Genomic DNA, 27,326 nt, shown 5'->3' on the forward strand with positions numbered 1-27,326 from the left:
GTGGAGAGAGGCAGACGTGTTGTTTTGTATTATTGCAGCTATCGGATGCAAGTAGTCAGTTTAGCTTCGGTTGCTATGCCAACATCACCCGTTTTATACCAGAGAAACTTTCATAACAGCGTTGTGATACCAAACAGTGTCAATTCAGACTGACACACATTCACTTAGGCTAAGGGGAACTGGGGATATGCATCAGCTGCTTGTGTGAGTCGGACAGTGAATACTTTAGAGCGGCCGCTGCAGTGTGAGCTAACCGGGAGCTAACGGGAGCTAACGGGAGCTAACGGGAGAATGAACTCCCGTGGAAGAGCAGCACTGCAGCGGTCGGTAAATGCTGCAGAAACACATGAATAAACAATGAACCACGGCACTCTGGAGCAAAGCATAAGGTTGGAGAAGTCGTTATTCAATTTATTCTGGCTTTGTGTGATTAAAAGCAACACGATCATCGACCCGACGCAGTTCCCCGTTGTTGTTGTTGTTGTTGTTGTGAGCGCCGTAATGGCTGCGGTTGGGGAGCAAATCAGCGATGTAAACGGTGACGTCATGACGCAGCAGGGGCAGCTCTGGGGCGCCAGTGGGCGGTGTGCACAGAGCGGGAGCTGAAAAGGGAAACCGGAGCTGAACCAGAAAAGCTCCCGCTCGGAGCTAGAAACTGACAAGCGCTGGTGTGAAAGCCGCATTAATGTTGCTCTCAAAGTGCACCAATTGATGCATTAAACTTCAATATTTAAAATAAAATCTTCACGCCTTCATTGTAACAGTCGCGGGTGTACTGTGTGTGTGGGGAGTGTTGCAGTAGAAAATGTAACTGTAGCACCGGTGCATTAATGGGAAACCCTAAATGTTTGAGCACCCTCTATGAAACGTCAAGCTACCCCACAGCACCCCCTAGAGAAAATCTCTGGCGCCACCACTGTGTTCAGGAGGAAGATCGTCAGAGAAAACAGAACAAGAATGGACAACTCGACCCTCTGCTCACTCCTTTCCTGTAAATTAAACTATACAGACCAGCCCACACATATGACAGCGCAGTTGCTCATTCCATCTCTTCCTTTTTCCTGCTACGCTCTTCTTTGACAAGCTGAATGTTGACTGGTGTTTGACTGAAGTAAGCTCTGTGAAAAGTTCCAGTTATTAACTCGGTATTTACAAAGCTGTCATCTCCACATTTGGAGAAAGTTAAAAGCCGTTTGACAGCAGCACATCTGCATATTTCACAGAAAATCCTTCTGTGAAATATGCAGATTGTGTGGTTTTGCAAATAATTAACCACTCTCTGTTTTTGTACCATTCTGCATTGAAGTACCTTTCTCTTTGCCCAAATAAGCTTTTATTTGCCCTTCACAATGTCCCGACAACAAACCTCCATGCAGTCGGAACCAGCCTGTTTCGGTTCAACGATGCCGGCGGCGGCGGTTTTGACAGCCTCTGCGGCCGCAGAGCTGCTGCTTTTGGGTTCATCTGTGCTGGTTCTATGTTTGAAGGACCAGACTCCGGAGTTGCGTTCTATATAGGTTAACGGCTGACACACACAGAACAACAGAACAAATAACGTAAACAACGTAACAAATAAACACATCTAAGCTTTTTTATTGGTTGTAATTTACATGGACACATTTGAATGGTGTGACAATGTCCTATTTGATTGGATTAAAATGTACATATTCTTCCTGTTATGTCTGCTTTATTTTACCTAATGCAAAGTGACGTGCTCCATCGAAATCAGTCGCATTGACCCGAAGACACATGTTGAGTTGTATACTGTAGACTGCTGGAAAGAGGAGATTCCTAGCTTTCTAATGATATCAGGATTGTTGTTGTTGTACTCCAAATATTAAGCAAAATATGTCACATTATATAATGACTGTTACAGAGTCATCATTTTGAGAAAAAGGCCTTCAAAGTTTCCTCTTCTCTGGAATCCATCGGTCTGCAAATTATCAAAGTAGTAACTGAGGGAAGATATTTTAGTTTGGATTACTGGTCTGGGGGAAGCTCGCGAGTGTGTGTTTGTGTATTTTTGTGTTTGTGTGTATTGTGTTTGTTTCCCGGGGAAAACACTCACGAGAAACACCGGCTGTTGTTATGCCTGCTGTGACGTCAAGTTACTCCGTTCTCTGCTTGTAATTATGCCGAAGCTTCAAAGTTGTATTTATCATCTGAATTTGCCGAAACAAGTTTAATATTCTGAAAGCCAAGACTTTGTTTATTTGAAATCAGATGAAAACAAACTGGAACGGACCCTGCCGTGTTATCTATAATTACTATGCCTTACATTCATAATTTCAGCGGAGGTAGGGCGAGCGGCGCTGTGGAAGAGCAGAGTGGCGAGTGAGAGCTGTCTTCTTCCCTTTACAAGCTTCAAAAATGCCTGTAGCTAATGAGATTGAATATAACAATCAAAAATAACAAAATATACACAGCTAGATCAGATCGCGTTTTAGATGCGACTTTAGACTAGAGGGGAATTATTGAAACGGGATGTGTACAGTGTTCCGCGGCATCCGCTGCTGCGAAAATGTGGGGCAGGGCTGTAAAGTGGGGGGGCCAATCCCTCCCCCGCTTCCGGCGCCCTTGCTCCTGTGCACATTCTGTGCCCCGCGCCCACACTGGAGAACTGCGCAAAATCAGCTTATCACAACGTTCACGCCCCCCCCCCCGCCGCCGAAGTACTCCACTAGCATTGTTATGTACACTTTGAAATGTTTTTTTCAATAAGGTAACAGGGATTGCAGTGAATGTATATCTGTAGTCCCTGGACAGTAAACAGAGAATGACAGCTCAGTTGAGAGAGTACATTCTTGGAATGAAATTATTTACTGGGATAGTTGGACTTATTACTTAGAAACAGGATGGGTTGAAGGATAAAGGTTTGTGCTGCTTTTAAAGCAATTCACATAGGTATAGGGGCCATTTTGAGAGCTATTATGGGGCAGCAAAAGAAAAAAACAAGAGTCCCAGAGTGATTTGTGTTTTTTTAAAGCTCAAAAACACAAATCACTAAATCACTTCTGAGTTACTGATGTGGTTTAGAGTTTGTTACCTTGTCAAACCTTTCTTGTTGCACTGTTGATACGAAACTAACCCGGACAAAGAACTAGCTAATCAAGACAACAACAATGTTTATCATAAAACAGCTTGTGATATAGCTAGCCAACTAATTCATACACTTGGATTGTATTTACCTAATGTTGATAATAGCGACTTCAAGCTTTGCATCTGGCGTTAGTTGGTGTTATGCCCTGCCACATAATGTATTTTGCAATACTGTCTCGTACATGACAAACACACATTTGGTTTAAACATACGTTTAAACATATACGCTTTGGTTTTAGCTCACACTCACACTGTGTCATTCCATCTCCGATGAGCTCGGCCCAGAGGAGCCGGCGGAGATTCCGGGTGTCGTTGATATATGGCTTTGGCTTTGGTAGAGTGTTAACCTTCACTTGTAGATAGAGATGTCCCGATCCGATCACGTGATCGGGGATCGGAGCCGATCACGTGATTTTCAAAAAATCGGGGATCGGGAGAAGAAAATCGGGGATCCGGATTTTTTTAAATTTTTTTTTTATAAAATATATTTTTTTAATTTAATGTTACAAAACAAAAATGACCATGTTCACGTCTTAAAGTCATCCTGAGGACTTAGTTTTGGGTTAAAATTACACATCATGTATGTGTTGCTTTCTTTGGGCTTGTTTTCATAGACCTGGTTGCTTATTTCTCTCAAATCTGGCAACAGAGTGGGCGCAGTGTCTAATAGTAGCAGTAAGCTAACGAGAGGCTACGTTCAGCTGGTGACTCGGGAGTCGGGACAGAGAAAATGTCAGGAGTTTGGAAGTATTATAAAATTGAAAGCGAAAGCAGTGTAACAGCCAGATGCAATGTTTGCAAGGCGGAGGTTCCGCGTGGTGGAAAGAACAGAGCTACGTTCAACACGACCAATCTAATACGCTACCTGAGAAACAAACACCAACAACAACACGGCGAGTACACAGCGGCCACTCAGGTAACGGCACTGAAACAACCAACACTTTCAGAGACTTCTAAAAGGAAAGAGAAACTGCCCCAGAACAGTGAAAAGGCCAACACAATAACAGCCAAGATAGCTGAATTCATCGCGTTGGATGACCAGCCGTTATCTGTTACCTTTTTTTTCTCTTAATGCATTGCATAAAGATCGGATCGGGAAAAATCGGTATCGGCAGATTGTCAAAATCAAATGATCGGAATCGGATCGGGAGCAAAAAAAGGTGATCGGGACATCCCTACTTGTAGACGTAGTGACGAACTGTGTTCACTGACAATGGTTTTCTGCAGTGTTCCTGAGCTCACGTGGTAATATCCTTTACAGGATGAGGTCGGTTTATAATGCAGTGCTGCCTGAGGGGCCTAAATTCCTTGCAATTGCACGTTGAGAAACTTTGTTCTTAAACGGTTGGACTATTTGCTCATGCAGTTGTTCACAAAGTGGTGAACGCCCTCCCTTGCTTGTGAACGACTGAGCCTTTCTGGGATGCTCCTTTTATACCCAATCATGACACTCACCTGTTTCCAGTTAACTTGTTAATGTTCCAAAGGAGTTTTTTCAGCATTCCTCAACTTTCTCAATCTAAATCTATTGTTGCCCTGGTCCCAGCTTTTTTTAACATGTTGCAGGCAAATTCAAAATAAGTGAATATTTGCAAAAAACATAAAGTTGCATTACATATCTTGTCTTTGTAGTATATTCCATTGAATATAGGAAGAAAAAGATTTGAAAATCAAAAAACTTCATTGGAATTTAGGGTTTGCCAATCAAGGGTTATCAAGGTCAATTCCCTCTCCGAAAATAAAAAAATATGAACTTGCTACTTTTCTTACACACTATTTACAGACATGCACAAAGAATGGTCTATAGCCATATGGAATGATAGCCATGGCTGAAGACCACTCAGGTCTACACACACACACACACACACACACACACACACACACACACACACACACACACACACACACACACACACACACACACACACACACACACACACACACACACACACACACACACACACACACACACACACACACACACACACACACACACACACACACACACACACACACACACACACACACACACACACACACACACACACACACACACCTAACTGACTTCAGTGAGGATGATGAAATAATGATGATGGGACTTCCAGGCCTGGACATTAGAGCTTGCTTCTCAACTGTTATGCTGCGTGACTTCTAATAGGTTGACGTCAGCATCCCCATACAATTCCCGTTAAGAGAGGTGTGTGTGTGTGTGTGTGTGTGTGTGTGTGTGTGTGTGTGTGTGTGTGTGTGTGTGTGTGTGTGTGTGTGTGTGTGTGTGTGTGTGTGTGTGTGTGTGTGTGTGTGTGTGTGTGTGTGAGAGAGAGAGAGAGAGAGAGAGAGAGAGAGAGAGAGGGAATTTTACTGTCAATCCCTGTGTTTCATCCAGAGGGAGTTTCTCTCCAACCCAGCACTTCCATGATGACACCCATGATTCATTACTACATGGAGTAAGTACATGGAGGGTAGTAGATTATTGATTTACTGGGTTGTGTATGCTGATCCTAAACCATGTGCAAAATAGTTTTTTTAGCACTCATAACCAAGCAACCTGTGCTACTGGATGTGTTTGGAAAGCAGCATGCTTTAGATCTATTGCAGCCTTTTGTAACTCAGCCAGCAGGGGTCTGGGCTCCAGAGTATTCCTCTACATTCCAGCCAGATTGCCCTCAAACAGGGAAAAGAGCAGCATGCAGTGTTTTCAAATACTATACCTAAAGTCTAAAGACACCTAAAGCTACCGTTTGATTTCGTCAGAAGGCAAAAAAACGACATGTTCAATTAGGGCTGCACGATATTGAAAAAAACAGATTTTTTTCCCCTGCGATATATATTGCGGGTTTTTTAACTATATTTAACCGGATGAAGGATTTTAGTCACGGACGTCTGGATCTGAACTGGTTGACTCATCATACCTTAAGTCATGATCTAACATGTCATGATAATGCATGTTGCTTAATCCTCAAATAAGGGGGTTCATCTGTGAATGAAGAAGAGAAGAACCTTTTTGTATCCAAAATAGTTCCAGATCGCAGATGTTGCTTTTCTTTTTGGAAGTAAATCTTCATTCTCGCCGGTATTGTCCTCCTGTTCCTCGCTCATTTTTTAACGGTGTTTTGATGGTCTGCAAACTAGCGGGGCAGGGCCTGCTGTGATCTGATCAAGAATGATTGTGATTGGTGGTTTGCTGTGCATGCAGAGCCTGCATGTCACTCACTCAAGTACCCCTGACATGAGAGCCGAGCAAATTTTCCTTTTGTAGCAAGCAGCAAAATAATTGTAACATGACGTGTTTGAGTTAATTTACCTACTTAATATCGCACGTCCTAAAAAAAAAAATGAATAAAAATCGCATGTCTTGCGATATCGCATATCGCGGTTATCGCCATGACACGATATATCGTTCAGCCCTATGTTCAATACAACGGCACAATAGAGCATCTTCGTGGAAAACTATAGGCAAAAAAGGAACCATTGCAGGATGTTGCCACAATATGCTTTCATTTAGTTCACATACAAAATAAATGCTAGTGTCTACCTATATGTAGATGTGATGCATGTGTAAATTACTTCAGCATAAAAATGCCAAATGAGCGATTTAAAGTCCTTTTGCTCTGCTGCATTTATCTTTATTTGAATCAGTGTTTTAAAAACTACTACCGGATTTAATGAAAAGGCTTTTTACCTACATTAAAACCCATGTGGAAAGAGGCTTGATTTATTTTCAAGAGTTAATATGCAAGGGTAAAAGGCAAAGCCGTGTTTCAATACAGACATTTTTAAGAGAACTATTACATTACATGTTACTTGCTAGACGCTTTAATACAAAGCGACTTACATACTCAATACTGTGGGCAATCCCCACAGGAGCAATTTGGGATGAAGTGTCTTGCCCAGGGACACAACGACATGCTGACTGCAGTGGGGTTTGAACCTGTGCTCCCTTGATCCGAACACCAACGCTCTATCCACTGCGCCACACACCTCCTGTATCTAAAAAAAGTAATCAAAATGTTTAATATAAACTTACTCCAGGTGATTTTTTTTCTTGATAAAGACTTCATGCTTGAATGTGTATATAATTGGACCAAACAATCTATCAATTAATATCCGCTAGATATTTATTTTTCTCTTTTCATCTAATCGCATCTAATAAATACAACAGTGTGAGGCTAGCAGCGTTGAGGAAACAAAGCTGTCAATATTAGGAAAACTTTCCCAATTACAGCCATTTTAATAGCACACATAATTTAAAGCCTTTTTATCTTTTATTTTTCACTCTAATTATCTTTCCACTCTGCAAGTTGAACGTTCAAGAAATGACAGCTCCTGAATTTGAAACGATTGCCTTGTTTGATGAGAATTAAACCATTGTAAAACAACACTGGACGCCTTCAAAAGGGCCCTCAAGTCCCATCTTTTCATCAAGGCTTTCGGCCCTTAAATCGATCTGTTGTTTTGTCTGTCTGACCTTTGTTTTGTTTTGTTTTGTGTGTGCTCGCCCCAATTCCTGTAAAGCGACCTTGGGTCCCTTGAAAGGCGCTATAGAAATCTCAGTTATTATTATTATTAATGTCAGTATTCTTGGGGGTTGAAAGTAGTTTTGCTTGCTAAGTTGTGTTGATAGGGAGCCGTCTGAAAGCACATACAACGGAATTAGTTCAGAATGAGGAAGGGGTTGCCAGCTTGGGGGACGTGTTAAAATTTGGCAGCACAGTGGGCACCTTTAAATAATGTGGCCAGGCAATTTTTTCAAGAAGCTGTCACTACAACACTTAACAAACTTTGAATAACCTCAAATACAACCGAACACACACACACACACACACACACACACACACACACACACACACACACACACACACACACACACACACACACACACACACACACACACACACACACACACACACACACACACACACACACACACACACACACACACACACACACACACACACACACACACACACACACACCTGTGCATTGACATTCCCATGGATGTAAACAACCAAATCCAGAGCAGCCCCTCACGTGTCTCTCCACCCTGTTTGGCTTGACAGTGGAGTGTGTGTAATTCCTGCCCTCCCCCAATAAACACGTTTTGTATTATTTATAAAAATAAAAATATAAATGTTTTATTATAAATAAACTGTGAACTTTAATGCTACGATGTATGTGATGTCAGTCAGAGTAATACATGAAAAACATGTATGAAATACTATATGACAGTAAAACAAGAATACAGTTTAAGAGGAGAGTGATTTGTAAAATATCCATATAGAAAAAGTAAATCTGTTTACAGTTCTATTTTATATGGGTGTTGAGAGATGTATCTTCCATAGATCTCTTAATTTTGCTCTCAAAGTGCACCAGATTAACTTCAATATTAAAAACAAAATCTTCCCGGGGGAGCATGCCCCCGGACCCCCCTAGAGGAGGTTAGGTCCACCCCCCACTTAAAAAAAATAGCACTTTACCCCTGCTTACACCTATATGTTGTATCGAGCCTTCATTGTAACAGTCACGGGTATACTGTGTGTGTGTGTGGGGGGAGTGTTGCAGTAGAACATTCCACTGTAGCGCCTGGTACATTAATGGGAAACCCTACATGTTTGAGCAGCCTCTATGAAACGTCAAGCTACCCCACAGCACCCCCAAAAGAAAATCTCTGGCGCCGCCACTGGCCGTGGCACATGACGGTTTTGTGCCCTCCCATGAAAATCATATGTCCTCTCTGTAGATTTGTTCTGGCGCCAGGTCTGGTGTGTGTGAGAAGGGAATGTCTTCCTGTGTGCTGAGAGGTGTGCAGGTTGGCTGCTGTTTGAATACCAGCCTTATTCTGCAAAGAGGGACACACACTGAATCAAAACAGGCTGGCTTTCACATACACACAGCCTGCCTTTTCATCCCCTTTCGCGGCTTCACAGACACACATTTATGGCCTAGCTTTGCTGATCCTATAACCCAAAGATACTGCTGAGGTTAAGGTAGAGCTCTTAAGATATTAGACGTCACACAATAAACTGATTTGTGACATCCAGCCCTTTGAAGGTAACTATTCTTGAGCCTCTTAAGACTTGCCAATGCTTTGTTTGCATTGCTATGCAACAATAATGAACTGTATCACCCATTTCATTTCCACTTTTGTTTCCACATACGCTTTCAAATGATCTTATTGCTGCGGAAAGTGATATTTAAGACAATAATGTGATTACAACTTTCTGGTAATTTGTAACCAGAACACTGAGGTCTTCCCAAGCGTAACTCGCTTGTGAAGCAAAAACAAGAGATGTTTTCCCAACCAAACTCGGAAGATTGAGAAATAAAATCACACATTTCCACATTTTATTTATCCCTCATAGTCAAATGTTTAAAAAACAAAGGACATGACTCAATGTTCTTAATAGTAATTAGAGTCAAGACAACAATGCCCCCTATGTAGTAACACATATCCTATACAATATAATATGTAAGTTAGATATATCAAGTGTTAAGCCGAGTGAGCTCCGTAATGTCTCGCTAACATGGCACTTAGTCTATATCCAGCATCCAGGGAAACACAGCGGGAAATCCACCTCACACTGTCCGCTCCGGGAGCCTCGAGGGACAGACTCCTGAGCTGCTCGGGAGTCCGCCCTGGCAGAGGGTGTGCCTATTATTCTATAGCTGTGTGCCAATTGGTCCAGACTTAGTGACGTCAATAGGCCCCGGAAGAAAAAAATGGAAAAAGAAAACTCCAACGAGGCGTTCTGGCAGCAGAGACACGTCTTTTCTGTGTTAGAGTTTTACTCGCTTCAGGGTGTACTTTGAGGGTTTGTGACTTTGCAGACTGTTTACATGCAGAAAAAGCTACATGACACACAAGGGGATGGGTAATAACTGGAAAAGCATATGATGGGACCTTTAATATCTGTCCTTGTTGATGTTGCTAATGGAGCTGCTGTGATACAAGAAAGTTGTCAGACTTGAACTGACAATAATGTATGATAGTATGGGTATTGTAATAAGTATAGAGTAATTATTTGCTTAGTGGGGTGTCTGAATAACGTGAAAGGCTGACTTGGATAAGGAGTAGGGTATGGGGGTTATTCCCTATCTTTATTCAAGAGCGTGGTTTTTACATTTGAGAGCGTACTTTATTGATTTCACGTTCAGATTATGTATTTCTTTCCCTCAAACCCTGTCCTCACACTCAAATAGTGCCTGCTTGCACTTAGATTTGCTCTGCTTCTGCTCAAACTGTACGCTTGCACTCAGATATATTGCTGCTTACAGATTTCCTGTGTTCCAGCTTAAAACCTTCTCCTCACACTCAGGCTGTTTCTGTGCGCTCGTGAAATGTCTGCGGGGCTATTTCATCGTTATCAGAAAATGATCGTATTGATCGCTGCTAGATGAGGGCAGTGGGGGCTTTTCTTGGAGTCTAGGTTTTTAAAAAAAAACTGGATTGTCCGCCGATCGACATCGCCCGATACTCACTCTGCCGATCGATCGGTGCTCTCTAACAATGCCCGATTGCGAGAGCCGATCGCGAGAGCCGATCGCGAGAGCCGATCGCGAGAGCCGATCACATGACGTAAAATGATGACGTAAAATACATGACACTTTTCTCTGTGCGCGGCAAAACAAGCTCGCCAAAATGTCTTCACCGGAGCGGTATGCAACGTGTGTGAAGCAGAAATCCTGCAGCTCCACCGCTGTGACGGACCGGTGAGCGGAGCAAAACACACACGAAGAGTTAGACCTAACACACTTAGCTATTTGATCTACCTCTGGAACAAGCTAAACTAGTTATACATATATTTATTCTTTACTGTCGGGTCACTCATTACTGGATCAGTGTCAGTGAGCTTAAGGCTTTTTTTTCTTGTGTGTCAGTCATCCACACCAATCAGAAGTGCTGTGCTCCACATGTACCAGCCATTGTTAACCAATCAGAAGTGGCCCATGATAGAAGGTGATAGACAGATTAATCCAATCACCTACCAAGTATTTTTGAAGGCCATGCCCTTTTCCAAAGTTAATGTAAACTTGAATAATGTACTTCATTTGAATGTAATAATTATGTTGGTTGTTGTTTGTGGAAGCACCAGTGAATGAGCGCCATTAACTGAGTTTTAAACATCACTTTAAATGGAAGATCCCCATAGGCCCCGCCTACTCGATCGAATCGGCGGCCGATACTGATTCCGGCGATCGGCCCCACAATTGGCGATTGGAGCATCCCTAATAAGGAGGAGTCCAAGTTATTACAGTATCTCAATCTCTATTAAATGTAATCTCAGTCAGGGGGCCAAACACTGACGTCACTGTTGAGTCGACACAGTGCCAAAAATCTATCAGTTTGAAAAGTGTGTGTGTGTGTGTGTGTGTGTGTGTGTGTGTGTGTGTGTGTGTGTGTGTGTGTGTGTGTGTGTGTGTGTGTGCCTGTGCGCACTGAGCTCACATAATTATTCATTTGATGGAGAATTTAATAAAGGATATGAGAGTTACAACACACATGCTTTTTCACTGCAATCCATCTATTCTTTCACGATTCATTATTTCAACACACACGCCCACCACACACTCCTGCTCCATGGTCATATATTTCCCTGATAAGACTCTTATAGCTCAAGCAGAAATCCTCCCAATGGATTTATCCTCTGCTATTCCCTAATGTAGGGTCATCTGACCTGCACACTGCTGCAGTGCAATACAATAAACAGGGCTGTTAGGAATGCCACTCTCTTCTGCCATAAAAACAGCCCAACCCATCCTCCCTATGTGTTTTCATCTCAGCTCACTTTTTTAGGCCAAATTCTTCAGACCAGCAAAGTGAGTTTTAATGAAGATTAAATCTGGATTAGCCAAGCGTCTTTTGACAGGCACCTCTAAAGATCTTTCTGACCAAAAATCTTGTGTGTATGTGTGTATTTGTATTTGTATGTGGATGTTTGCCATTGCAATTTTTCATTTGATGCCCTGTTGGTCTAATAGTTCATCAGTGCTTTTTTGTTCTGTTATCACTGGCTAGGGTATAGTTAAATCATGTGTGTGCTTAGATTCTACTTAGGGTGGAAAGTGAGGGGTGTTTGTTACGAGGTAACGCATCACCAAAATAAGGTAATCTGACCATGAACACTGTCTACTTATCTCAACTTTTTTATGTTAAATAAAAAATGAACCACTTAATGGAAGCAGTTATTAGCTTGGGTAGTTTAAATTATGATAATACGCTAATAATTACAGAAGGCACGGTGTTCCCTCGCAGCAAGAGTTCAAACCTGTTGGGAGGCTTCAGCCCTTATGTGTGAGTTTGCATGTTCTCATAATGTGAGGGGAAAAAAAGTGAGCTTGAATGGTTGCCTTTGTCTACGTGTTATCCCAGTGATTGTCTAACAGCCTGTCCAGGCTGTCCCAATGCTTTGGTGTGGTTACAGCTCTCACCAATAACCGTATGTAATTTATTCTAAATATTTGTTTATAGCTTTGTGATGTTACTGTCATGTATTTCATGCTTTCCTTATTCACATTTAACACTCTGTGGTAAATCCAATTCCCTCATAGTATATCCAATACATGTAATGAAGTATATTTATACAAAAACTGAAACAAACGTAAAACAAATGTAAGACTGCTGTTATAGACTCTCCATGGAGACAGAGAGGAGGAAAACGCTGCTTTCAAATGCACTGAGGTTAGATTTAGATATCCAGCGAATTGGACAATGTATTTTTTGTTCAATATCAAGAAGAATGAATAAACCCGGCAATGTTAATATCATTGTTTTAAACTGTTATTAGTTTCATATTTTTTCATGCAGAAATATACTGATTTATTTAATGCAGCACCAACATGCTCTGTTATTATAAAATACTTAATACAATCAATTCATTCTAAAACCTAGTCTGCTGACCCGTGGTAAAATCCACCAAGCAAGCTGTGAACTATGTTATGTACGATGGTCTTCAAACGCAGCATGTATCCATGCAGGCAGTGGCCGTTTCTCAATCGCGAGAATTTTGGCTTCCAAGCCAATATTTCAAGGATGCTACGTCATCGAGTGCCGCCGAAGGATTGTTCCAATCTCCAGCATACTTGGAATTCCACCGAGGCCGCATCCTTGGTTTGGGGGAAATTTCGAGGCTGCACATGGGTAGACTTCGCGTCCTTAAAATCCCCACAATGCTTTGCGCACGGACCAATTTCAAAAACCCTTGCGGAGAATGGCTGAACCGACGCAGCACTCATAAATGTAAGTGTAGTGGCGTAGAACATGTGTTGGTAAATATGTTACTTTGTTACATTTGTTTGTTATCACCAAAAATGTGTTCCGTGAAAGTAAAGCAAGTTCATAATTAGATAGACATCGTGACGTATTTATTTTTGGTACAGTTTATGTTGAAACCGTTAGAGAGAGTGGCACACTTGTTAGCCTGTTCCATTCTTCTTCGTTTTCTGTAGCCGTGGCTTGGAAGTATACTTGCTTCGTTTCTGAAGGAAGCGACTTGGAAGGAAGCGACTACCAAGCCAGCATCCTCGCGATTGAGAAACGGCCAGTCTGTTGGAGAGAGAGCGCGAGGGGTAGAGAGACATTAGTGGAATCAGAGAGGGGAGGAGGAAAGAAGGGAGGAGGAGAGAGCAGTTGCAGGAGCAGAGGAAGGTTTCAGTGGCCGGTTCGATAGAAAAAAAGAATACGTAAAAGTTGGAACTGAAGCATAAAGCGTGTTAAAGTCCGTGTGTGGAGTTACTGCTGCCGCTGGGCACTTGCCTGCTCCGGATTAGATGAGACGGATTTCACGATGAGGAGCGACCCGGTTCTGTTCGGCTCCAACAGGGGTGAGTCTGTCTCTCTGTACCGTAATATAGACGTTATTACCAGTTCCTCAACACCCTCCTTTACTGAAGCCTGTTTTCCGTGGGAGTCTGCGGGGACCGGTACCTCAGAACTCAAGACCAGTTTGGTTCGGTATCCCTTTGGTATATTCTGCGGAACTTCATATCATCATATGTTTGAGCCTACTCTGAGTTTTCCGTTTTCTTTAAAACGTAGGCTAACCGTTTTTTCAGTGCAAAAAGTCAGCTAATGATATGAGTATGAAATGCTTTAGACCAGGCTGTAGCCTATCTCCTGTTCGTGCATCGCTCAAAGCCCGCGTGCACAAACGCACGGACACTTACACGCGCTGGAAAACTCCCGTTAGGATATTTCATATACTTCCTGGCTGATTCTGGTCGACATTATGTTCAGTGGCGGAGCCAGGACATTTTCAGTGGGGTGGCCAGGATGGAACCAGTGATCATTTTGGGGTGGCATTGAAATCACTATTATATGAACATAAAAATACATCTCACGATAAAATAAGGGGTTATTTAAGGCACCTACAACACACCTCTACATTATTTGGGATTAAGCTAGTGGTGGAATAGATAAAATAATATTCAGAATATCTAACTATTTTTTTCTTATTCCCACAGGCAAAGTAACAACAAAGCTTACATTATACAAATGTAATGCAATATACAGACTGTTTAGCTTATGGTGATCAGCAGCACTATGAGCTCATTCTCTTAGTGTATCATCAGGAATACAGAGACACACACACATCATTTAAAGGTGGGGTATGTACTGTAAGTTTCAGAAACCGGCTCGAGATACACTTTTTGTTATATTCCATGGAATGCTCTTAACATCCCGATAGCAATGAATATCTTAAGGCGAGACACGGCAGGCAAAAACATCGTTTTTCAAGTACTGGTCAATTTTGAGATTTTGTGCTATTTTGATTCTATAACATGTTTTCTTTCAGGCTTTTGGAAGGAAAACGTACAAAATACACATTTAAGTGTTTATTTTACTATAGTTTGTCTATTTGCGTCTGTAGATTTATCCTAAATTCACCAAAAGTTAGCATTCTAACGTAATATAAAGTACCGCGACCGCTGTGTGCACCATGTCAACAGAGGTATCGCTGGAAAGCTGTGTCTCTCCTGCACAATCTCATCGGATCCAAATATGGTCATTTCCTTTGTATCAGCAACCAATCGTTTAAGCACAAAGGGGTCTTAAACCAAGAAACAAAATCTCATTGGCTGGTGTCAATTTCTGATAACGTGATTCGTTCACGTGGTGTGCTAAAACACTTCCTGGTTAGCTTTCCGCTAGAAATTGAAATCTCAAAATGGCAAAAGAACGGAGACATTTTTTTTCACAGAGAACACGACAACAATTGTCACTTGCACGAAGCAAGGTTATACAAAAAACAAATGACCCCGAACATGAAATACCTTCACAGAGTGCGTTGAGGCGCAAGCTATCATCCAAAGAACAGGAGGGTTTAGCTAGCGCCTCACTGCAATCTTTAAAGGTCGTTTTCTCAAAATGAGTTTTTTCTCCTACTCTGAGTTCGAAATTTCAACTTCAGTAGCATATAGATACACCAAACCTTCCAGTTATATTCCTATCAATATTATGAAGGCTTTTACAGAAGGGTTTGTTCATATATCATTCATAGCCTGAATTATACAACATTGTATACCTAAAAACATGGCGAAAATTGATATTTTAGGGCTGTTGACAGTATTTTCTGATTTATGGAGTGATAAAAAGAGATATCCAATATCCCTTCTGTAAAAGCCTTTGATACTAATATGACTACAAAATGAAACAATAATTTTGAATCTGGCTTTATCCAAAGTTCAGATTTCGATTCCTGAAATGTGTTAAAATATGTGCATATTTAATGAGATAATGGATAATTGTATATTTAAACATGCTATTTCAGAAAACTTGTAATACAAAAGACAATTGCCTTATTGTAAGTAATTAACTGGAGACATTTCTAGCTGATACCTTTAAGTTAAAAAAATTACCCTATTCACCTGGGGTGTCTCGCCTTAAGTGCTTTGACAAAAAATCCATAAAAAAATGTCATCTGTAGAAGCCGTAATACTGTAAAAAGTACAACCAATCCGTTTAGCCCTAAACGATGGCCTACCTGCCTGTCAGCCTTCCATCGGGGCACAAACTTATCTCGTGCCCTCATTGGTCATGTGCGCGTTCGTGTGTGTTGGAGGAGGGGCTCTATAAGGAAGTGGCAGATTTTCTCCGGTTGTGTATTTTCAAATTCTAGCGATCTCGAGCCGGTTTACAGCATTCCACTATAGTTCTTCAAATCTTTATTCTTCGTCTTTCAACCAATATTTTGCCGTCGAATAACTTCAGCCTACTTTCAGCTACAGAAACCTGTCAAAATGTTCAGCCTTTTCAGCACATGGTTGCAAAATATGTTATACTTTTTGAAATATTCAGCTTTTTAAACTCTTTTTTTAACATGTAACTCAATGGGAGGAACATTCAAATCCTCCTTTACCTACACCGTGTGCCAAATGCTACTCCTTCCATATACTTTCAGCTAAAGACTTCATTCCAACTTTAAAATGATCACAAGACCTTCAGCTATAAAACTTGTTCTTCCGATTTTTCATATCTTTTACACTTTTTGGGATATTTAACTTAGTTTGGAGCTTGGTAAAGAGGCTTTCTTCAGATTTTAACATTAGTGTGTATTGCGCAGCTCATTAAGGCTTATGGTGCGTTCACACCGGAACGCGATGCGAATATTCGCTTCGCTCTCATCGCTCTAAACCAGGGGTCTCCAACACGTCGATCGCGAGCTACCGGTAGCTCGCGGGCAGCTTTTCAGTAGCTCCCCGCTCGATTATCGATTATAGCGTAGTAACGTTGCTTCTAGATTTTTCGACCGCGGCCGGACAATAACGTTTTTTTATTTTAGAATTGTTTCTGTCACACGAATATAAAATTGGTCGGTGACACAGAGATTAAGGAACAGACGTGACAGCGGCACAGCGACACCACACACGGAGCAGTCTGCTTTCTCCAGCTGCACCAGCAGAATGACCCGCTCTGAATCAGTCCGTGTCGCTGCGGCTCAGAGACACACAGGGAGGGATTTGTGTTTTTGAAAAACACTCGTTATCGTAATGTCTTGTTTTTGGTGGATTTAATCAAGTCTTGGATTGCAGAGTATGAAAGTCCTCTTGCTATTTTCAGTTGATAAATACTTGTGTAAAGTTTGTGAAGGCAGGAGGAAAGCTTCTGCGATCACCGTCTCCTCTCCGTTCCTCCAAGCCCCGCCCCCTCCTGAAAATAATGAGTGACAGGCTGACAGTGACCCGATAGAAACTGTATTATTCACTTAACCACTGATTGAGATATAATGAAGCTAACTTAGTCTCATACATTCATGGGATTCATGTAACAGCAAGACAGAGAATGTAAGTGAGCACCCACATGCACTATTTTTGTTTTTATAATGCTGTTGTAAATACTCCTTGTCTGCTGTGTTCAGACCGTTCAGACTCAAGTCATGTGTGTGATGCCACATTCAGGACATTCAGTGTCCTTTTTTTAACAGAAGACCGTTGCTAGAAGCTGCAGCTGGACTGCAGAAGCATTATTTTTTTGTTTTTGAAGATGGAAAAACGTCACACACAGATATAGGGAGGCTATACCTACAATTGATTAATTATGGTTTATAATTTCATGTCAACACGAAGAAGAAGAAAAGATGGCTGCACTGTTCAGTGTCAATCCTGTGGAGATGGAGGTTATAAATCTCCAAAATCATGTTCAGCTTAAGTCTCAGCAAAACTCACAACATTTCTGGAGCCTTGTAGATCCAGAAAACTATAAGAACATCACCAAGCAGCACTGAACATGTCTGCTTTATTTGGTTCTGTATACATCCCTTTGTGAAGCAGCTTTTTATGACATGAATGAAATCTAAATACAGAACAAAACCGACTGATGAACATAAATGACTCCATTAGAGTGAACCTAAGTGGGTCCAGCAGACCACTCTAAGGTGGACTCCATGCAGCGCCCGTCATCTCACTAACTGTGAAAAAGAGTGAATGCACTTATTTTACATGTGCCATAAGATGCTTGCAAGGTGGTGATTAAGGCGATGTATTTACTATGTGGGCCATAATAAGAAGTGAAAACATTGTAATTTGCTCTTGGACATGTATGTGAATCTTCAGTGAAGTACTTACTATGTTGTCCATATTAATATGTTGAAATATGAAATTGTAGTTTTTTTGGACCTAGATGTGAAGTTAAGATTTTAGATAAGCTTTAGGTATTGATTTCACACAAAAGTAGCTTCATTCAACTGATGAGTGCTCTGTGAATAAATGTAAGCGATGCGATGCAAGTAGCTCTTGGCCACTTTCATTTTTTCAAAGTAGCTCTCAGGTGAAGAAAGGTTGGAGACCCCTGCTCTAAACGCTCGAGTTTCACCGCGGCTGCCAGCTGTGTTTACTCGCATCATTCAAACAAGACGCGCTGGCTCGGGAGCTACAACTACAACAAAATGAACATATTTTACGGTGATTAAATTGTAATACACGTTTCTAAATGATGCCGAAGTAACAACATACTGATACCGGTTAGTAAAAACCATGAATTAATGCTTGACAAGTCTGCAGACAGACGGCAGGCGAAAAACCTTTTAAAATGCTTGTTTTCTGAATGAAGATTGGGTCGACCAGGCTAAGCTAACGTTGTATATGCTCATTCCACACTCATAACAACGGCATACAGACTGTATTCGCCATGACACAGACAGTCTGTGGTTTGTACTTGTTTAACTTTTGTCCAGTTTCTGAACAGATATGAGGAGCTGTGAGCTCTGTGTGCTAACTGCTAACAGCTAATGGCTGATGTTTTCTGGTTGAACGTCAGTGACGGCAGGCTGAGATCCTCACCGCTGATTGGCTTCCGCGAGAACGCGTCACGTGAATTTAACGCTCGAGTTGAAAAAATTGAACTCTCGCGTTTTACGGCAACGTTCAATCGTGATTCGCGCCGCGTCCACCGCTTCATGCTCGCCGTCGGAGCGAATTTGCGTATGTCCGCCTCTCTGCATTGACTTTACATGTAATCGCGCCGCCCCCAAACATCGCATCGCGTCCAGTGTGAACGCAGCATTAGTGTGCATGATGTCACAGCTAGAGTGGAGGAGAGCTTTTTTTTAAACTACCATAATTCCCAAACCCTACACTCCTGGGACATAATTGTATGCTTGAATTGTAGGAACACATCTCTTAGCTTGACAAATTACAAACAATTCTGGTTCTATTGGCTCTAACGGTTAAAAAGAGATGTCAATCATCAAAATCGAACGAGGGGGGCCAGAGATATGGAAAATGCACCTAAATGACCCCAGAAGTGGGTTTTCTTTCTTCTAAATCTCTCTAAAAAGGTCAAATTGCACTTGTTTTGCATCAATCTTGATACAGGGTACTTATATGTTATAGTTTGGATTCCTAAAGCTCTTAGTCTACTATCCCATCATTCAAGGGTGGTTTTCACTATAAGTAATGTTTTCTTTTTGGACGGACACTATCATTTAAATGTTTTACTATGTTCAATCTGAATTTACTTTAAAATTAAAAAATATCTATATTGATTCTGACTTCTCTACATCCAACTCACAGGTTTATAATTGCTTCGAGAAAAAAGATTATAAATGTAACCCTATTAAAAGGGAATATATCGTTATTGTAAATCGCTTTGGATAAAAGCGTCAGCTAAATGCAATGTAATGTAATGTAATATAGTCATTTGTTCTGGGAATGTCATTTTCGAGCCTGAGACCTGAAAAACAGGCTCAGGGCTTAACAGGTTAAGTCCCATTCTAAATTCAGCCTGATCTATCTTCAGAGCAGCAGCTGCACACCTTTAGTACATCTGCCAAAAATGCCACATTATTGACCCGAAAGTGCACAAAAAGCACACTTCAGACGCTCAGGGTCCTTGACATGCCTCACGCGTTGACATTTGAGATGTTTCTTTAAATCACCTTTTAAATGTATTTCTTATAACATGGCACCCCATGTGTTACATATCAAAATGTTCAGGACAATCTCTGGTCTTCCTATAAATGCAAATGTATCACCTGAAAGCACTGTGTGATGAGCTAGTAGCTCTAAAGCTTAACATTTGACATACGATTTTCGGAAATCTTCAAAACTCTTGTGAAAACACTAATTTACTAATTTCATCAAATTGCTTTGGTGTTTTAGATTTGGTTACCAAAGTCTTATGATCACAAAAGTAGTCAAATATTTGAATTACACTGTATATAAATGTGTAATTCATGTCTAAAATGAAACAAATTAAATTAGAATTTTGAGTAAAATCGGTGTTTATCACTCTACTTTCACCACAGCAGGGACTGAGATACATTAGGACTGAATAATGACTTCATATTATATACCAAGGTTCATGTGATGTGTACACATACAAATTGAGCATTTAAACTTTTTTTTCAGCCAACAATTTATATAAATATAAGAAACGGGAAAATCTCACTATTTACAATATTGAACATCAGAACTTTCAACCAACTATTCATTATGAATGTCAAGACAGTGTCAAGGTCTTTGTCTGTCTTCCAAAATAGTGGGTCTGGCTGCTGTGTAGGTGGGGGTGATGGTGCATGGGCTGCTGTGTAGGTGGGGGGTCAGTGTGAGAAAAAGTTTTTAGAGAGTACTTGTTCATGGACAAGTGATTTTGGCAATTTACTTGTCCGAATACATTTTTCACTTGTCCAGAATGGACAAAAATTGGGGCCACTGGAATCTTCTTCTTCGCCATCATATTTAACATTTCCCCACGTTTTTTTACGACACCGCTAACGTAAGTGAGCGGTAAGATTTTACTGCATCACACATAGGGTTGGGTATCGTTTGGATTTTAACGATTCCGGTTCTGCTTTTCGATTCCGGTTCTTTGAGAGGGTAAAAATAAGTCCCATGACAAACTGGGAGAAAAATATACTTATGAAAACATTAAGTCAAATCTGTATTCCTATTTACAAATCACTTCATACTGTTTGATTTCTTACGGTTATTGAATACAATTATATACATTGTTTAGTTAGTTCTAAGTGGTGCAGTTTGAGAATGTACAATTGGCCCAGTCTCCTCTGATGTTACACTGCAACCTGCCTGTGAGACAGAGTCCAACTACACATGTCCAACACATAGGCCTAATAATAATAATACATTATATTTATAGCCTATAGGCCTAGCGCTTTTCTACAACTCAAAGACGCGTGCACGCTTACACATGTCCTGCAATACACATGCTGCAGCTGCCCAGCTGCTCACTGTTTGTAAAAGTAAATAAATAGTATTTTCATTTCAATAATGTAGCTACTTTCTATACCCTGCTTCATAAACAATACTGACATCCAGGGCCGGACTGGGACAATAAGTCCGGCCGGGAATTATACACCCAGCCAGGCCACTACCAGTGTGCCATTTTGCTGGATTTATTTGTCAATTTTTACAGCGTTGCTGCCCATAGTGATAGCCCTATAGTTTAAATCTACTACCCCAGAATAAACATATGGACATGGGTTACTATTTAAAAAAATGTGCAAATCTATTTAGGAATCTATGTGAACATATTTTAAGTGGCGGTGGACCTCAAATCCTATAGGGGGGTCCGGGGGCGTGCCCCCCCGGTAAGTTTTGTTTTTAAATGTTGGACTTAAATGCATCAATCTGGTGCATTTTGAGGGGGAAATAAAGAGACTACACACATATGAAACATAACTGTATACATTTAAATAATCAAAAACATGGCCATAACCAATAACATACCATATCCAATATGAAAAAACATTAGTATTTGTTTTTGGTTCATTTATAGTTGTGAGTGTGTCTGTGCTCCTGAACCAGCCTTACCTGTCTCCCGCCTCTCCCCCTGCTCCTCTTTGAGGCAGAAGCAAAGACTAGTTTTAGCTCTCAACAAGTTTTAATAGTTTATCTTACCTTTTTTTACCTAGTTAACGTTTTTTTTTTTTATTATTCATGCATATTTTTACTAATCACTCCCCCCTCAAATGGAAATATGTGTTTACATAAATGGTGACCAAACCGTTTGAGACCCACAGAGATAACTTAGACTAAGTTAACTATCTAAACACTCAGAGAGTCCTTTACCTCACCTGAGCTGTAGTTATCAGTCTCTCAGGCCCTTTCTCATTTCATCAAATCCCCCTCCTCGACTCCTCGACTCCTCGGTCCTCCGGTAGTGACCCGGAAATGAATTTCAGCGCGCCATATTGAAGGACATCTCATTTCTCTAAATGCACTTCGAGGACCGAGGATCGAGCGTCGAGGAGGCTCTCTGGAGGAGCTCTAACCGAGGATACACTGATGGGTCCTCCACGGTCCTCTACGGCTCCTTCTCGGATGCATTTCCAGTAACAGAGATGTTTCAAAGAGTCGTGACACACGGCCGGACTTATCTCAGCCAATGACAGCTCTGCATGCATCCCCTGGATATTATTTTATTAACTGCTCTCATCGCGATGCGATGTTTTACAGAGAGAACAGTTGTGAGGTCCGTGCAGAAAGCAGAACAGTGTGTATAATATATATCACTCAGTAGAACAGGCCTACTCTCTTTATTTGCTTTAGTTTAGTAGATATCTACAAACAAAGAGTCGATATTTCTTTAAACCATTTAGTGCTTCACAATAAAATACACAACGGCTGTAGCCTGATTATATGCTTTAGGAGCTGGAAGTGCGTGTGTTGTACAGTGCATGGATGCAGCGGACAGACAGGTCTCAGTTGGTTTGGTGTCCTCTGCTTACTTGTAAATAAAACTTGTAAATAACACTTTTGGCCCGTAATTTATTTTCCTCATTGTAGCGACCAGAGAGAGGGGGGGGGGGATATATCCAGTCTCTGATAGTGTTACGTTATTATGAGAGTACTCTGTTTGATTCTGAAATTGTATATATTTATATAAATATATATGTGGGTGTGTGTGTGTGTGTGTCCGCATCTGTAGCCTGTTATTGTCTCATTATACCGCACTGTGAATGAATTAAAAGAAAATATACAAGTGGTCACGAACACGTGTCCATCAGACAGAGGGCTGCTGTGCCTCCTGTCATCATTAATGGACATCTCTTTAAAATGACCGCTCAGGAAAGGAGTTCTCATTTCTCTAACCGCCTGCTGCTTCCCCTCCTCTCTCCTCGGCTCCCCTCCTCGGCTCCTCCGCTCGCATCTCCTGTGGGCGGGACTAAGTATCGAGGATAGGAGTCGAGGATAGGAGTCGAGAAGGGGAGTTAGAGAAATGAGAATGGGCCTAAGTCTGACTGGAGAGGACTCTCCCCCCACCTTGTTGTTGAAAAAGCTCCTTATATCCGTTAGCGCAGCTAGCTAGCACCAGATGCTAACAACAACAATACACGTAACCGGTGCGCACACTTTATCTCACTCGTTCGCGCCACACATACACTAACACACACCCTCCCGAGCTTGAATGACACACAGAGACCAATCGAGGGCATTAGTATGATCTGTATGAAAGTGGTCATGTCAGCAGGCCACATCATGTAGACAGACAGTCACACTCTGTGAGGCAGAGTCAGACCCACATTTGCGCAGCGTTGCGTTCACAATACATACATAACAAAAAAATCCTCAGGCCAGCAGGCCACTTAACAGGCCAGGCCATCGGGAAACCTCCCGGTCCTCCCGATGGCCAGTCCGGGCCTGCTGACATCCCTGTGCTCCTCCGAGTCTGGGGGTCCGGGGATGTGAGGACAGCGTGAGGACACAGACAGGGAGGCTGCTTCACTTCATAAAGGAAATGGCGGTCAATATTAACAACACAGGAGCTAAAACGCTTAATAACCTTCATTGCGTGTTAGAGAAAGAACATAAGAAAGTTTGACAAAGATGAGGCTGTTACACGGGCAGCTGTGTGTAGAAAGAGAGAGAGAGAGAGAGACGCTGAGCTGCACCATGCAGCGATCAGCTGATACGGAGCATAGAGAGAGAGAGAGCTGCGGTCCGCGGGGCTCGGCCTCGCCTCCTGTCCTCACAACTCCTATTAATCTCGGTACCGGACAATTATTATTTGTTCCTACTCGGAACCGAGTTTTGCTTCCCAACCCGGCCACTGTGCTACACTTCCCACCCCGCCCCGCCCCGCCCCCATCTAACTGTACAGAAAGCGGCGAGATGCATTTCCTTAGGAATCGACAAGCAGAACCGAAACTAACGTTTCTAAACAAACAATGGCGGACATGTACAATTTGCGAATGAGTTCAGCCTTTTTTAAACTGAATTTATCAATAATTTATCAATAAATCAGGGCGAAAAATGTCACTTGTCCGCCGGACAAGTCAATTGAAAGATCTACTTGTCTGATATTGTAAATAACTTTTTCGCACACTAAGTGCTATACGAGACCTCCTTGCTGGCTGGGTTGATGGTGATGGCTGTGGTGGAGCCTTTGCGCTGAGGTGTATCTTGACCTCGGTCAAGATACACCTCCTACACCTTGGTCTCAGGCAAGGGGCCAGACTAAGATTGGTTCAAAAGACCTCATGAAAGGAAAAACAAGAAGTGAGGATACCCGGCCCGGAGGAAGCCCGGGGTCCCCTTCTGGAGCCAGGCCCAGAAGGAGGACTCGTCGGCGAGCGTCTGGTGGCCGGGCTTGCCACGGAGCCCGGCCGGGCCCAGCCCGAAAAGGCAACGTGGGCAACACCTCCGCTTCTCTGTCCCGCGGGCCCACCACCTACGGGAAACATCGATGGGGTCGGGTGCGCTGCCAGACGGGTGGCAGTGAAAGCGGAGGGTCTCGACGGACCAGACCCGGGCGGCAGAAGCTGGCTTTGGGGACGTGGAACGTCACCTCTCTGGGGGGGAAGGAGCCGGAGCTTGTGCGGGAGGTGGAGCGGTACCAGTTGGATCTGGTTGGGCTCACCTCTACGCACAGCGTCGGCTCTGGAACCTTACTTCTGGATAGGGGTTGGACTCTATTCTTCCCCGGAGTTGCTCAAGGTGTGAGGCGCCGGGCGGGTGTGGGGATACTCACAAGTCCCCGGTTAGGTGCTTCGTTGTTGGAGTTTACCCCAGTGGACGAGAGGGTCGCCTCCCTACGCCTGCGGGTTATGGGGGGGAAAACTCTGACTGTTGTGTGTGCTTATGCACCCAACAGCAGTTCAGAGTATTCAGCCTTCTTGGAGACCCTGGAAAGAGTCCTGTATGGGGCTCCTGAAGGGGACTCCTTAGTCTTGCTGGGAGACTTCAACGCACATGTGGGCAATGATGGAGACACTTGGAGGGGCGTGATTGGGAGGAACGGCCCCCCTGATCTGAACCGGAGTGGTGGTTTGTTACTGGACTTCTGTGCTAGTCATGGATTGGCCATAACAAACACCATGTTCGAACATAAGGATGCTCATAAGTGTACGTGGTACCAGAGCACCCTAGGCAGAAGGTCCATGATCGATTTCGTTATCGTATCATCGGACCTGAGGCCGTATGTTTTGGACACTCGGGTAAAGAGAGGGGCGGAGTTGTCAACTGATCACCATCTGGTGGTGAGTTGGGTCGAGTGGCGGGGGAAGCCTCTGGATAGACCTGGTAAGCCCAAACGTGTAGTTCGGGTGAACTGGGAACGTCTGGAGGAGGCCCAAGTTCAGGAGGCCTTCAACTCACACCTCCGGCGGAGCTTTTCGGGCATTCCTGTGGAGGTTGGGGACATTGAACCAGAGTGGTCGGTGTTCAAAGCCTCTATTGCCGAAGCCGCGGTGGGGAGCTGTGGTCTCAAGGTCTTAGGTGCCTCAAGGGGCGGTAACCCTCGAACCTCCTGGTGGACACCGGTGGTCAGGGAAGCCGTCCGACTGAAGAAGGAGGCCTTCAGGGATTTGTTATCCCGGGGGACTCCCGAAGCAGTTGCAAGGTACCGACAGGCCCGAAGGGCAGCAGCCTCATCCGTGGCCGAGGCAAAGCAGCGGGTGTGGGAGAAGTTCGGAGAAGACATGGAGAAGGACTTTCGGGCGGCACCAAAGTTGTTCTGGAAAACTGTCCGACACCTCAGGAGGGGGAAGCAGGGAACCATCCAAGCTGTGTACAGTAAGGATGGGACGTTGTTGACCTCAACTGATGGAGTGTTGGGACGTTGGAAGGAACACTTTGAGGAACTCCTGAACCCGACAACTCCGCCCTCTATGTTAGAGGCAGAGCTGGAGTATGACGGGGGATCAACGCCAATCTCCCGGGGGGAGGTCACTGAGGTCGTCAAACAACTCCACAGTGGCAAAGCCCCGGGGGTGGATGAGATCCGCCCGGAAATGCTGAAGGCTCTGGGTGTTGAGGGACTGTCATGGTTGACACGTCTCATCAACGTTGCGTGGAAGTCGGAAACGGTACCGAAGGAGTGGCAGACCGGGGTGGTGGTCCCCCTTTTCAAAAAGGGGGATCAGAGGGTGTGTGCCAATTACAGAGGCATCACACTACTCAGCCTCCCCGGGAAAGTTTACTCCAAGGTACTCGAAAGGAGGGTCAGGCCGATTGTCGAACCTCAGATTGAGGAGGAACAATGCGGATTCCGTCCTGGTCGTGGAACGACGGATCAGCTTTTTACTCTCGCAAGGATCCTGGAGGGGGCCTGGGAGTACGCTTATCCGGTCTACATGTGTTTTGTAGACTTGGAGAAGGCGTATGACCGGGTTCCCAGGGAGTTACTGTGGGAGGTGCTGCGGGAGTATGGGGTGAGGGGGTCTCTACTCAGGGCCATCCAATCTCTGTACTCCCAAAGCGAGAGCTGTGTCCGGGTCCTCGGCAGTAAGTCGGACCCATTTCCGGTGAGGGTTGGCCTCCGCCAGGGCTGCGCTTTGTCACCAATCCTGTTTGTAATATACATGGATCGGATTTTGAGGCGTAGTCGTGGGGGGGGGGGGTCTGCAGTTCGGTGGACTAAGGATTGCACCACTGCTTTTTGCAGATGATGTGGTTCTGATGGCTTCATCGGTCTGCGACCTTCAGCACTCACTGGATCGGTTCGCAACCGAGTGTGAAGCGGCTGGGATGAGGATCAGCACCTCCAAATCTGAGGCCATGGTTCTCAGCAGGAAACCGATGGACTGTCCACTCCAAGTAGGGAATGAGTCCTTACCCCAAGTGAAGGAGTTCAAGTATCTCGGGGTCTTGTTCTCGAGTGAGGGATCAATGGAGCGTGAGATGGGCCGGAGAATCGGAGCAGCGGGAGCGGTATTGCAGTCGCTTTACCGCACCGTTGTGACGAAAAGGGAGCTGAGCCGGAAGGCAAAGCTCTCTGTCTACCGGGCCATTTTCGTTCCTACCCTCACCTATGGTCATGAAGGATGGGTCAT

The 27,326-nt window shown here is 43.3% G+C and overlaps 1 protein-coding gene across 4 annotated transcripts in view; it reads left to right on the top strand.

The window, feature by feature from the left end:
- Positions 1-27,326, top strand: part of afap1 (actin filament associated protein 1) — a 216,257-nt gene that overhangs the window by 56,836 nt on the left and 132,095 nt on the right. For 3 of the 4 annotated variants that reach the window (XM_034106373.1, XM_034106375.1, XM_034106376.1), the window contains exon 1: positions 13,706-13,920. The exons of the other annotated variant lie outside the window; for it this stretch is intronic. In XM_034106373.1, the coding sequence (XP_033962264.1) occupies positions 13,884-13,920 (37 nt within the window). In that variant the 5' untranslated portion in view covers positions 13,706-13,883. Of the gene's footprint in view, positions 1-13,705; positions 13,921-27,326 lie in introns of those variants that run through there. 4 annotated transcript variants of the gene reach the window in all.

This window comes from Pseudochaenichthys georgianus, chromosome 18 (genome assembly GCF_902827115.2).
Source record: "Pseudochaenichthys georgianus chromosome 18, fPseGeo1.2, whole genome shotgun sequence".
NCBI classification, from domain to species: domain Eukaryota; kingdom Metazoa; phylum Chordata; class Actinopteri; order Perciformes; family Channichthyidae; genus Pseudochaenichthys; species Pseudochaenichthys georgianus.